Raw genomic sequence first — 14,386 nt, forward strand, 5'->3', positions numbered from 1 at the left:
CTGATGTTTCATTTCAAGCTTCTAACGAGGTTAAGATCCAAAAATGTTATTAAGAAGTGTTATATTGGTTGGTACTTGAATAGGAATTAATAGAGTTTTAGGTTAAAGAAAATCGAGTTTGAATTTTAACACTTGGAATTTGTTCTGTCTCTGCAACGAGAGTTTTTTTGTTTTGTTTTGTTTTTTTACAGGTATAGAAAGTTGATAGCTCAGCATTGCCAGTGTAGTTCATTTGACACCTTAGCCCCCACTTGCCAAGCAATTTACAGCCGTACAATAACTTCTGTTTTATTGTCATTGGCTTTGGCTCAGATATTTAAATACTTCAGCAACTTGAAAAGATTTTTCACTTGTGTGTTCTGTTTTTCGTGTGGGCATGGGTGCAGGTGGGGATTATAATAAAGAAGGGTCAGTTTATTATAATGAGGACGTATCAGGAATTAAACAGCCACTAAAATTTCATTTACCGTATCCTTACAAAAAACATGTGGGAGAATATGACTTAAAGACAGAGGAGAAAAGCCTCTTATTTGTTCATACTATTTTACTGCACCACTTATCCAGTCTGACAATAATGCCAAACTTAATTTACTACCTAGGGCAAGGGTAACTAAGAAGAATTTTATGAAGTCCATTTACTTTTGGTTCTGAGATCTTAAGTGCTTAAAATTTTGGAATTCTTCAGGCAAAAAAAAAAAAAAAAGATTACCAACAATCAAAATGCCTAAAAGATTAGATAAAGAACAGCTGATAAGCCATTAAAAATTCTTCAACTTTTTAATAGATTGGGATTCGTTGGAATTTTAACACTAGCGATTTGTTCTGTCTCTGACACTTTCAATTTGTTCCGGGCAGCTCCAAATGGATAAACTGCCTTCTCGCCATGCCATTTCTGAAGTCATGGCTTGGATTTCTCTCATGGAAAATGTTATTCAAAAGGATGAAGAGAATATTAAAAATTCCATCGGTTACAAGGCCATTCATGAATACCTTCAGAAATACAAGGTAATTCAGCACTTCTGGGTTTTAGCTTTCCATATTTTAGGATAATCGTACTTGAAGGAGCTCAGAAACTCAAATTACAGAAATCAGGTCTTAAAGTATATATTTCATACATGGTGACCAGATAGCTATATAATAGTAAGAAAACTGCCTTCATAGTTGTAGGCATAGAAAAGTTGACCAGTAGTAGGAATAATTTTGTGTAAGATTTTGTGTCACTTTAGGAAATCATAAAAATAAATTCTATAATTGATAAATATTTTATAGTGAGATTAGGTAATTTGTCCAATTCTACTTCCTCTACTTAAAAATATATATTTATATTTAATATATCTATAAATTCAAATTTTTATAAATACAAATTTAATATATGTATAAATTCAGAATATGTAAATTCAATTTATATTCAGTGTTTTTATATATTATATATATATTCAGCTTCTGAAAATAATGGGTTATATTAATACATATGTTAATACATACACACCGATTGTGCCATTTGGACTAAATCACCGAAGTGATAATATTAGTCTTAAGGCTACTTAAGGCTTTCCAACTCCTAATAAAATGTAAGACATTTATATGTATAATGTTGTTTTCTTATTTTCTACCTTCCCTTTTCAGGGTTTTAAGATCGACATTAACTGTAAACAGCTGACAGTTGATTTTGTGAACCAGTCTGTGCTACAAATCAGCAGTCAGGATGTGGAAAGTAAACGCAGTGATAAGACTGATTTTGCTGAGCAGCTTGGAGCAATGAATAAAAGTTGGCAAATCCTGCAGGGTCTAGTAACTGAGAAGGTGAGCCAAATGTTCTTTGCTGTCCATGTTTCATGAAAACTCCAAGAACAGGTACAGTCTGTAAAGAAAACTCATTCCCCAAATAGTGTGGCTGCACTGGGCACACAGCTGCCTCTGAAGAGCCTGCCGCTGAAGGTTTTCCCTCTGACTTGTTAATGTGTCTTATGTACCTTCTGCTCTCTATTTCATATTGTTTTAGTTTTTTAAAGGTGCCTCTTAAATTCTTTTTCCTTTGTTTTGAGTGAAATTCCTTGCTTGTTTACCAATAATGGTCATTGATTCACACTTTTTTAAAATTAATTCTTATTTTTTATTGAAGCATAGTCAATTTGCAGTATTATTTTCAGATGTACAGCAAAGCAATTCAGTTATACATAGACATACATATATATATGTAGTTTCAGATTCTTTGTCATTACAGTTCATTACAAAAAACGGAATATAGTTCCCCATGCTGTACAGTAGGTCCTTGTTGTTTATCTCTTTTATATATAGTAATGTGTATCTTTTAATCCCAATGACTCACATGTTTAAACATTCATTGATTTTTTTTTTGTGGGGAGGTAATTACGTTTATTTATTTCTTTATTTTTAGAAGAGATACTGGAGATTGAACCCAGGATCTCGTGCATGCTAAGCATGCACTCTACCACTTGAGCTATACCCTCCCCCCTCACTGATTTTTAATCATATATACAATGGGCTGTATTTTAAGAATTATTAATCTGGAAGAAATAGTTACCTGCCAATGATTTGATTCTAAAATAAAATTACAAATTTCGTTTCATTATGTTTGCTCAGATTCAGCTGTTGGAAGGCTTACTGGAATCTTGGTCAGAATATGAAAATAATGTACAGTGTCTGAAAACTTGGTTTGAAACCCAAGAAAAGAGACTAAAACAACAACATCGAATTGGCGATCAGGCTTCAGTTCAGAACGCGATGAAAGACTGTCAGGTAACTTGCCCAGGTGGCCGCCGGCACTGTTTCACAATTTCCTGGCCTGTCGCGAAGGAATCTGCAGGTCCTGTGAACTGAGATTTAAATATTGAAAAATGCTGCATTTGGTTAACAGATTTCTCTAAGTGAGTTTATAGAGTTTTCTGTTAGATTTTTTCACCTGTTTTTATAAACACAAAGTTATGAGAATTTTCAAACACGCTCATAAGCCGAGAATGTTGCTAAACCTCCATACTGTTCACTAGATTTAATAATTATCAAGATTTTGACATCCTTGCCTGCATTGTTTTTCTTCTTAAAGATTTTGTAGTGAATCCTAGACTTCATGGTATTTCATTCCTGCGCACTACAGTACACATCTCTATAAAGAACTGACTTTTTTCTATATAACTGTATTGTTATTACCACAAAAGAATTCACAATAATCCCTTAATGTTATTTAATGCCCAGCTCATAACAATACTTCCTCAATTGTCTGTAAAATATCTTGTTTATCCCAGTTATTTAAATAAGGATACAACAGTGTCTGTATCCTACATTTTCTTGTTAGGTTTCTTTAATATATTTTACACATTATTAACTTGTTACAGAAACCGTAGACTGGCCTCAGGTTCAGGATTAGCCAGTGTACTTCCTTCAGAGGCTATTCTGTCCCCCCGTGTTTTGTATAAATGGAAGTTAGCAGGAGAGTCTTGATTGGATTCTGGTTCAACTCCAATGAGCCGATGATGCTTCACAGAGGACTGTTAGCTCCTACTGTGTCCCACTGGGAAGACTCAGTGGCATCTGCTCATTCTGCTGTTAGTGATAAGGATCTCTGATTCAGGAAAACTAAATGTTTTCCAGTAACTTAGAACCACTTAATATTTCCTCAGGTATTCTTGTTTATACCAAAGAAGTGTAAGCTATTGCAGTTAATGCTGTTATATTTTTTAAATAAATCAGTAATTTGTAATGTGTTATAGATTACCTGCAATGGTTCTCTGTAGTATTTCCTAAGAGCAACGGAAGACTAAACTGTGAAGCAATTCTACAGAAATGCTTCTTTCCCCAGGTCTTATTTTTGTATTTCAGCTTTCAGAAAGAAAGGTCTTTGGTAATGATCTTCCTTTCAACCAGCATTTTTTTTTTCCTTTGGGGGCATATGTAAAGAGAGATATACTTAAGCTCTCAATCAAAGCTTTTTGGTTTAAGAAAGAAAGAGTAGATGCTCTTTTGCTGGGCTGACAAGCTAATGGATTGCAATTTTGCAAAGAAAACTATCATGTAGAGAAATACCTTGAAATTAAAAAGAGGAAGCTTCACATTGGAAGATGGATGTGGAAAATGGAAGACCAAAAATGTGCATCAGCTAGTCTCATTGCCTTTTCAGCTTTCCAGGGGCCGGTAGTGTTTCTAATTTAAAGTCTCAATTCTGAAGCGTGCAAGTAAGCCAGAATTTCAACATTTTACTTTGAAAGATGACTTCCTAAGTTAAAATGTTTTCATTAAAATTAAAAGATAATTTAAGCATTAACGTTAGCAAGATTAATGCTTCCTTGTTACGTTGTTGTAATAAACTTGACTATTTAAAGACTGAGATGGGGGGAGGGGTATAACTCAGTGGTAGCGTGCATGCTTAACATGCACAAGGTCCTGGGTTTAATCCTCAGTTCCTCCACTGAGAGAAATGAGTGAAATGAATGAACAAACAAACAAACCTGATTACCCCCCAAATTCCTCCATTAAGAAAAATAAATGAATAAATAAACTTAATTACCCCTCCCCTCAAAAAGATAGAAATGATGGTTTAATATAACTTTTCTTTTTCTTTCCTTTTTTTTCTTCTTCCCTACTTTTCTTTTTCTCTTCCTAACTAATTTTTCTTCTCTTTAACGTGCTTTTTTTCCTGCCATTGTCCAATTTCTTTTTATGGACATGTTTTCTGCTTAACAGAAACATTGCTATCTGGAAAATGTAGCAGAAAGTTGGCCAAGTTTCAGTCCTTTTCGGACCCATATTTTAGCCTCTCAGGGGTCACACCAGGCAGCTCAGAGTGTGGTTGAGAGAAATTTACACCAATGCCAATTTGTGATTTCAATTGATTGGAAACAAAGAAGAGAATGAAAGTAGCCCGCACATTCGGGGCATCGCATATGAATCATAGTAGCCTCACTGGCAGGTTCCATTTGGCAGTGCCACAAACCTTGATAAAAATTTATTGTCATTTTTGAGAAATTGTTCCTCCGGACCAAAGTGTAGAATTCAAGCCAACACACTTACACTGGTGACTGGATTCAAGCTTTATTTTGTTTAAAAATCTTGAATATTTTTCCACTTTTTTACAGGTGATTTATAAATTTAAACCAACATAAAAACTGATATTTATGAATTAACCCAAGTTAAGAATGATTTATGAGAGCAAAAAATGTTAGGTTTGGCTTTTCCCTTCATTGATCAGAAACAGAATTATCTCTTAATTATTATTACAAGGAAAAGAAAACACCTTTATTTTGCACACAATATATATTTCATTCCTGTTTCCCTCCTCGGTTTTGCTTTTATGCCAACACAAATGTTCGGGGCATTTTTGAGGTGTATTTCTAGAAATAGATCATTCATTTAACATTGCCCACTTAAAAAGTTAACATCTATGGATAAATGAGAATAAATTTAATATCAGTGGTTGAATTTTAGAATCATATTAAAGACATGTTGGGAGGATTGCTTACGGTTTCATAATCTTTTAGAGAAGTAGAGAGAAAAATCCTTAAATAGTAAAGTCCATGATGTTTCTGTACCACATAAAGGACCTGTAACCCTAGTAATCCCTGTGTTCACTCTTGGGTTAATATCAAAGCTATCAAAATATTGACATAATTGTAAAGTGAAAATGAAAGAACAGTTATTAAAAATAAAAATGGTCTCTTTAGGCCACTGTTGCATGCATTTCTAATTAATACATCAAGACAAAAATAGCTTCATAATAAAGAGAGAAAAATAAATACATTTGCACTGAAGCAGGGCAGGTTACCAAAGGGCTGAATAAAATAGTACTCTTACGTTTGCCTGGTTTTTAACAGCTTAAAAAGGATTTCATGTATACGTATGTTTATCTAATGTTATCCCTTTGAAGTAAGCTAATGTATTAGTGTTCCTACCTTATAAATAAGGTAGAGAGTGATTAAAAGGGGGGACCACACAGGATCAAAAACTAAAGGACGTTTGTAACTAACACAGCAGAGCCCGGGACGTCTCACTAGAACCGTATCAGTAGCACTACCCAGTCCCAGGGCAGTTACCCACATGCGGGTCACCAGGGGGAGGTGGAAGTCTTTTACAAAATTGAGGCATTATCCAAACTGAAAATATTCTGCAGTTTTCTTCACTTTAACCTCCATATCCAGTTCTGTGGGTGTGCTTCTGAATGTGAGAACTCACCCAGGCCTTCGCGTCCGGCTTCTCCCATCACCTCGGATGGATTTACACCTTCTCCACGGTTCACACCCGAAGGCTCGCCCCCAGCACTGGGCTGGGCATCGCGGGCTCGGAAGACTTGGGTTCTAATTCTACCTCTGGCCCTTCTGTGACCCGAGACAGGTTGCATGACTTCATCTCCACTTGTTCATCCGTGGAATGTTGATAGCAGTCTCAGCCTGTCTCACTGAGCTTTCCAAATTTTCCAGTGGCACTAAAATGTAAGTTAGGATTCCGATGTATGGTTAGGTATGGCTCTCCAGACCATTGCCTCATTTCATTTTCCTTTCCGAACATTTCAGACTGACAGGTAAAATGAGCATCCTAAAGGAAATGAGGATTTGATTCATGAAAAACGCCTGTATAGCCTTCCAGAGTCACAGAGAATCAGAATATTTTAGGAGGAAGGGTTATTAGAGATTCTGATTTTTCATCAGATGAAACTGAGACTCAGTGGAAGTTTCTAACTTATGCAAAGTGGCACAGCTGGACAGCGGCAGAAATGTAACTAAACCTTGGATGCTGGGGCCCAGAATACTCTTCTACTGCATTCCATTCTATGGGCTAGGATTGTGTGACATTCCCAACACCAAATATATGAATTTAAGGATATAAATCATAATACCATTTCCGACATATATTTCTTTCCTTGTAGCTTCTTTAAAAAGAATTGCATGGTACCATTTCCTTGTATAAATAGGTAATCAAATTTTATGGGTTTTTTAAGTCATGTTAATATCCCATGGAATAAAAAGACAATTAAAAAAACTTAAATGAAGGAAGAAGTACTGCTGTGGAGACCCTCTCCTGAGAATGATGAGCCTTTTGGCTTAGTAAAAGATTTTTAGGATGTAAGACTGCAGTGACTCAATTTCAGGGTACCCCAGAGTTCCATAATAGAACAATTTTAAATGACTATATATCTTTTTTTCTTAACCTTTTAGGACCTGGAAGATTTGATTAAAGCAAAAGAAAAAGAAGTAGAGAAAATTGAGCAGAATGGACTTGCTTTGATTCAGAACAAGAATGAAGAAGTCTCTGGCATTGTCATGAGCACGCTGAGGGAGCTCAACCAAACCTGGGCAGACTTAGACCACATGGTAATGTTGCTTGTGGAGAGCTGGCTCCAAGACCGTGTTTGCCGTCTCGTGTCCAAACATGACATGGGTTTTGGTTTCTCTAAAGTAACTTAGTAAATAAGTGTGAGATCCATACAGCATCTATTTGTACTGTTAAGTTCGCTCTATTAACCTCCTTTTAAAAAAAGTGTAGCTTCAGATATTCCCTGTGATAAACTTTGTCACGAATGTTACTTTCTTAATAATCTCATCCATTCCTATGTCCCTAGAAACTCAGGCACAGAGAGTTCTCAAATGTGTATCCCCAGGTGGGATTTCTCACCTAAACTCTAGAAGAGGCAGACACAGAGAAGTCCTCTGTAGACGTCTCCCCTCGCATGACCAGTTGACAGTGTCCTTGAGACAACAGTGTCTCAACGTCCACGCCCAAGCCAGCTCCTGTGCTCCCCCCCAAACCTACACTCTCCGCCATCTCAGCTAATGACAGCTGTGCTCTCCCAGGTGCCTGGGCAGAAACCCGCGGGGTCATTCTTCACTCCTTTCTTTTCTCTCAGACCCACATCTAGTCCATTAGTATCTTGTCAGCCCTATTTTCAGGATAGATCTAGAATCCAAGCTCTGCCCCATCTGTGTGGCCAGCGCCTAGGTCTAAGTCATCGTCACTGCTTGTGTTATTTTAGTGGCCTTCCCCAAATCTCCATGCCGGAGGTCCTGTTAAAGTGGAAGTCAGGTCACACCACTCCTGCTCCCAGCCCCCGAACGGCTTCTTGTCTCATCCAGAATGAGGCCCACACCTGCTGAGGGCCTGAAGGCCCCCCGGCCGGGCCTCCCACAATCTCTCCCCCGCGTCTCCTGCCGCTGCCCGGCAGGTCCATGGTGCTCTGGCCTCCCCCTACCCTGGAACCCGCGGCATGTTCCTACACTCGGGGACTGGCCGTTCCCTCCAGCTGGAACACCCTCTCCGTGATACCCACATGATCACGCCCTCTCCTCAGAGTCACTATTCCAAGTCACCATCCCAGCGAGGACTCTCCTGACCACCTTGTTTTCAGTGACAGCCCCTGCCCCCCCCACCTTACACTCCCTGACTTCCTCCTCTGCTTTGCTTTTTACCTGTATTTTTCATCAGCCTCTAACTTCTGATGTAGTCTTCTCGTTTGTTTAAATTCTCTCACTGAAACATATGATCTCTGAAGATATTTGGTAAATATGTGCTGGATGGAGTACCGAGTCCTCCCATGAGAAGAATGCGTGTGACAACTACTGCTCTGCACACACATGTCCCAGTGCTTGTTTCCCGCACTTCGCAGAGGTGGGCACACAGGCGCAAACAGGTTAAGTGACTGCGGCCAAAGCAGCACCGCGAACCGCCTCTCGGAGTTCACGTGCTGATCTCCAAGGGCAGCTTTCCAGCCTACGCTTACCTTCTCTTTAACCTGATCTTAAATCTATTTTACTCTAGTTTATGCACCTTTATAAATCATTGCAATTCTTTGGGAGCAATTTAGCATACAAATAAATTAAGTGCTGCTTTCACAGAAACAACTTCTCGTGAAAAAAAACAAACAAAAATAATACAAAGAAGAAGTAGACCAGTTACAAATTCTCTTTGATCTCCTGGCTTTATGTTCATATCTGTTCCTGACTTTCATAGGACACGCCCTGGCACCTGGCTACACCTGTGAGCATCACCTCATTTCTGAGGCAGCATTTTCTTAGGCCTTCGGCCCATTAGATAGTACCTCAATTGGTTTCAACATTTTTATTTATGCTAAGAAGAAGAGCAGAGAATGCAGGTGCACATTAATTTATATGATCTCTTTTCTTAATTATGGCCATTCTTACTCCAAAAGAATACATTTAGGAGATTCGGGGTGAAATCCAGGAAGTCCAAAGCAGGTATCTTTCTAAATGATACAGATCAAATTAAAAACTTGTCTACTGGAGGTAAGAATTGGGAAAGAATATTCTTAGATGTCTTGTGTCTTGTCTTGAGATATTCATTACTCTGTATGTGTGTGTGTATGTGTGTGTGTGTGTGTGTATGTGTGTGTGTGCGCCCGTGTGCGTGCACATGCCTGAGATAAGTTAGATAGATAGAGAGGTTTCGTTTCCTGGGACCAGACTGCCTATATTAAAATCTAGATCTCTCACACACTAACAGTATGACCTCAGGTGATTTTCAGAACCTCTTTGTCTCTCAGTTTCTCATCTGTAAGATGGTAATAATGATTCGACCTGCCTCATAAGGTTGTTATGAGGAGTAAGTAATGCATTTGAAACACTCATTTAATATATTTCCTAAACTGTGGTATTAAATATCGACCTTTTATTACTTTTATATTAAATAAATAATATATATTATATAGAGACATTATCTATATAAACTTTTTAAGCATTTTAATTTAGACCGAGTGGTTAAAAGTATGAAAGGCATAAATTTTAACATTGCTACATCTTATTTTTCAAATTTTTTAAAATCTGAGTTTATTTTTAATGCCCGACACTGCAACGAAGTTCTTAAACGTTAATGCTTTGTCCATCAGTGGAATGTATATTTCATCATTTTAAATATTTTGCAGTTGTAAGAAGTGTCTGTCTCTTTCAAAAGGTTGAGCAATTAAAGATCCTGCTGAAGTCCGTGCTTGACCAGTGGAGCCACCACAAAGCAGCCTTTGATGAGATAAACAGCCGCCTCACAGAGGCCAGGTACTCTCTTTCCCGATTCCGCCTGCTGACCGGCTCTTTAGAAGCTGTGCAAGTTCAGGTAGACAATCTTCAGGTAAGGAACAATGTGAACCCATCCTAAACCTTTTTCATTTGAGGAAAAAAAAAAAAAAAAGGGATAGCTGCAAACATCATCCTGGAATATTGGTGTAGATTTTTTACATTTAGATTTTTTTTAATGTTTAAAATTGATTTTACCTGCTCTGTTTGTTATATAATCCAACTTGCTGGTGGATAACAAATTCTGGAATAGCTGGTATATAATTAAATGAGCGTTACAATTCTGTTATGTAAATATCCCCATGAATGTATTTTATAAAATGATTCTATAGCGAAATCAACCTCCTGGATCCATTGTTGCTGCCTTTTATGTCTTCCCTTTCCCTCTCTTTTTTTTTTTAATTTTCTTTTTTTTATGGGGGTGAAGTGATTTAGGTTTCTTTCTTTTTAAACAGAGGTACGGGGAATTGAACCCAGGACCCTGTGCATGCTAGGCGTGGCCTCTACCGCTGAGCTAGCTCTACACTCCCCCCGTCTTCCGCTTGTCTTTTTATCCTGTTTCTCCGAACATAGTCTAAGGGATTAAAACAAAAATAGCAAAAGTGGTAAACATTTTAAACCATTGTTTTCCTTTCATTCAGCATAATGCCTGTGGGCTTGTCAACATGTATATGTAATCCTCCTTTTCTAGTGCTTCCTGCTTGGTTTCCTGTGTGTCCCTTACCACTGTATTCATCCAGAAGGGCTTCGCTGCTGCTTGGCTTAAACACAGCACAGTCCCCTGTCTCAGGTCACTGCCTTCAGTCAGTTGCTGACATCACTCCCCTGTATACCTGTGTGCTGGGCACTCTCACCTGCTGCTGCCTTTTCTCTCTGGCTAAATAATGCAGCCTCTGGGATGAGCAGGGCAGGCCCCCAGGGATGGAAGAGCCCAGCCTGTACCCTCCTTACTTCAGTCCACGTCCCTGGCTTGGCAGTCAAAGTTTATATGCTGCTGACCTCACATGCAGTCTTTCTGAAGGGAATACTCTTTTTTTTTTTTTTTTCTATTGGGGGATGAGGGAGAGAGGATGAAATGAGTATATATATAACTTCTTTAAACCATAGCTGTTGCAGATACGAAGAATCATAAAAACTTATTTTGAGAATAGTAAATTAAAAAACATATTTTACAACTTCGAGAAGGTTAGAAATACTTTCCAATTGAGCCTGCTCTGTGTTTAACAACTACTGTCTTTCTTTAAACTCTTTTTTTCTTAGCATTTTTATTTTATTTTTTTAATGGAGGTTTTGGGGGTTGAACCCAAGGCCTCGTGCCTGCTAAGTGTGGGCTCTACTACTGAGCTATACCCTCCCCCCAACATCTGCCATCTGAAGATATGAAAGACTTCAGGGTCTATTCCCTGCATATTTTGATTTGATGGCAACCAGATATCAGTGTTAAGTAGGATCGGATTTTGTCATCCTGCTTCACCTCTGGAGTTTTTCTAAGAACTGAGTCTATCGCTTGAGCAATATTTCCAGGGAAATATCTTTCTTCTAGTTCCTTCACTGGTTCTTGGTAGAAGACTCCATCAAGCTGACAGCCAGTCTAATAATAAATATTCTTTGCAAGGAAGAACACTCAGAACTTAGAGATGGTACTCAGAAAAGCTATACCTTCTTAGAGTCTCATTTCCAGGAGTTTCTGGTAGAGCAACTCTGGGTAAGTAATAAAATAGAGATCTGGACTCTGACCTTGAGCATCGAAGAGCACCACACTGTGACGCATCAGCGCCATAGCTTCCTCCTTGACGGTGGACTAGGGCTCCCTCCATGAGCTTTCCCAGCAGAATTCCAGAACCCGCTGTAAGGAGTATCAATTGTTAAGAATCCCTCTTCACACCCATAAGAACAAAACCATAAAAAAGAAAAGACTGATTATCTAAAGAAAGCTTATAAAGCATTGGGGCAAAGTCATGGTTTATGTACTTATATGTGCATCTTTATGAAAAAAGCTGTAAATTACTTCTAAACTTATCATTGGAATTCAGATCCTGTCATGTCATCTCTGATACTTTTCCTTTGGGTAGAATCTTCAAGATGACCTGGAAAAACAGGAAAAGAGCTTACAGAAATTTGGCTCTATCACCAACCAGCTATTAAAAGAGTGTCACCCACCTGTGACAGAAACTCTTACCAATACGCTCAAAGAAGTCAACCTGAGGTATGGAATATGCTGATTTCATATGGTTACACGTTATTTATTGCATGATCTTATTATAAATCATGATGCAATTAAATGCTGGCATTTTGAATTTGAACTTTATAGAGATTCTATCCTATTAATGTTCTAGTTTTCACAAAATGAATTTAAGGGTAAGTAAAAATAGTGAAGATATTTAGAAAAGAATTAAAACAGCTGTATACCCAAAGGTTGACCTCACGTCTACTGTCTACCCTTGAAATATGAGTGTGAAATGTTACTTTTTATTACATTAAGTAGAAATGAGACATCTGCATTATTTCCATAACCACATGAACCAGGATCACAAAAAATAAAATAGTAAATAACAGCATTTGGCGATAGGTGGGAATCTGCCCATGAGTGTTGGCTATTGTTTCCAGATGGAATAACTTGCTGGAAGAGATTGCTGAGCAGCTGCACTCCAGCAAGGCCCTACTTCAGCTCTGGCAACGATACAAGGACTACTCCAAACAGTGTGCTTCCACAGTTCAACAGCAGGAGGGTCGAACCAATGAGCTCCTGAAGGCAGCCACGGACAAGGACATCGCTGACGACGAGGTTGCCACATGGATTCAAGACTGCAACGTACGTCCAGGAACCATGGTGCTTTCCCAACACGCCAGTCTTAGCCTTCTCAAGTTTAGCAGGGCTACTGCTGATGTGTGCAAGCTTTTGCTGCGTCTCTCTGTGAGATGGTTATCCAAAAATAATTAAGTTTCAAAGAGCCTCCTAGGTTTTCAGAACCCAGTTGCCCATGTGTCAGATTTATGAGGTTACCCCTCCTGTTGCTTTATTTTTAAAGAGTTATTTTCCCATTTTTCCTAAAGGAATACAATCCATGTGAAAGATTGAGGCTATCTGTTTTTACAGAGGTGGTCAGTATAAGAAATGACCATATGAAGAGTAATGTTACATCTTTTAAAAATCCACTGTTAAAAGGTGTTGTCCAGTTAGGTCCATTATCTCTTATGTAAGCATCTACATAATAATTTCTTCTAAGAACTTAATGGTAGGAAGAAGTCTTTCTCCCCTGATTTACGGGTATACTTCTTTTTAATAGCTTTTTAATATTTCTCTTTTTTACTGCAGCTGCCAGTAACCTACTTAAGGTTTTCAGGAACAATTCTCTTGTTTCACTTGTCACATGCCTCTTACTACTTGCCCTTATTTGTCTTTATTTTAATGAACTTGTTTCAAAGATCTTACAAACGTTCCCAAGTCACTCTATGAGAATTAGGCAAGTTAGAAAAAGCACGTAAATAGAAGTTCAGTGCATTCTAATACCTTGACATGAATAATGAATAATCACTTTAAAGCTGAAGTTTTAACATTTGCAGCAAAGTTAATTCTGTCCTTTTTTTCTCTCTCTTTCCACATATTTATCTTTAGAGGTTTGTTGCTTTCCATTTTCCATCCTCCTGAGTTGAGGTATGCCTATCGTAGGGTCTGGTGCTCCAAATTACCGCTGTGAATTTTCTGGTATCTCTGTCAAGGTTAAAGCTGTTTTTCCTCCTCTCACAGTAGTCACTGCGCGGGCAGACTCTGCTCTCTTCTCTGTGTCTGGTGGGGCACCAGCAGCAGGTGGAAGAATCCATCATTCGTCATCCCTAAGTGGTAGATGGAAACTGGAAACAGGGAGTTTCCACTGTATAACTTGAAATATGTAAGAGGGTCCCACAAAAAGTGGAGGCAAGAGATGACACGGAAAAGAATGGAGATCCAGACCACTCTTCCTCTTGCTCACCGGAAGCATAGCTAGGCTTCTGCAGCCACGGAGAGGGGAGGGGGTATTGGAACCACTGTGATATGATCACACACACAACTCCTCCCTTGTGTGTGTAATATTAAATCGAAAAAGGTAAAATGTAGCTCTGGGTTTTCAATTTGATATCAGTTACATGAAGAGGCAGGAAAAAAACTACTAAAATGTTTCCAGTTATTGGCTCTACCTGTAGATAATGGGTTTTTTTTTTCTCATTTATGTAAGTTTTTCAGCATTTCTCCAGTATCCTACTATGAATCTGTGTGGCTTTTATAATCAGAATAGTACATATAATTTTTTGAAGTGTTAATGCACATACGTATCTTTAAAAATCTAGTTCAATTCTTGATTATTTTTTCCTGCAGGTGAAGG

The 14,386-nt window shown here is 38.2% G+C and overlaps 1 protein-coding gene across 3 annotated transcripts in view; it reads left to right on the forward strand.

Moving 5' to 3' along the window:
• Positions 1-14,386, forward strand: part of SYNE1 (spectrin repeat containing nuclear envelope protein 1) — a 427,410-nt gene that overhangs the window by 328,288 nt on the left and 84,736 nt on the right. For all 3 annotated transcript variants that reach the window (XM_074368141.1, XM_074368140.1, XM_074368142.1), the window contains 7 exons: positions 856-1,005; positions 1,627-1,803; positions 2,605-2,760; positions 7,164-7,319; positions 9,910-10,080; positions 12,098-12,231; positions 12,633-12,837. In XM_074368141.1, coding sequence (XP_074224242.1) covers positions 856-1,005; positions 1,627-1,803; positions 2,605-2,760; positions 7,164-7,319; positions 9,910-10,080; positions 12,098-12,231; positions 12,633-12,837 — 1,149 coding nt within the window. The remainder of the gene's footprint in view (positions 1-855; positions 1,006-1,626; positions 1,804-2,604; positions 2,761-7,163; positions 7,320-9,909; positions 10,081-12,097; positions 12,232-12,632; positions 12,838-14,386) is intronic.

Source organism: Camelus bactrianus, chromosome 8 (genome assembly GCF_048773025.1).
Source record: "Camelus bactrianus isolate YW-2024 breed Bactrian camel chromosome 8, ASM4877302v1, whole genome shotgun sequence".
NCBI classification, from domain to species: domain Eukaryota; kingdom Metazoa; phylum Chordata; class Mammalia; order Artiodactyla; family Camelidae; genus Camelus; species Camelus bactrianus.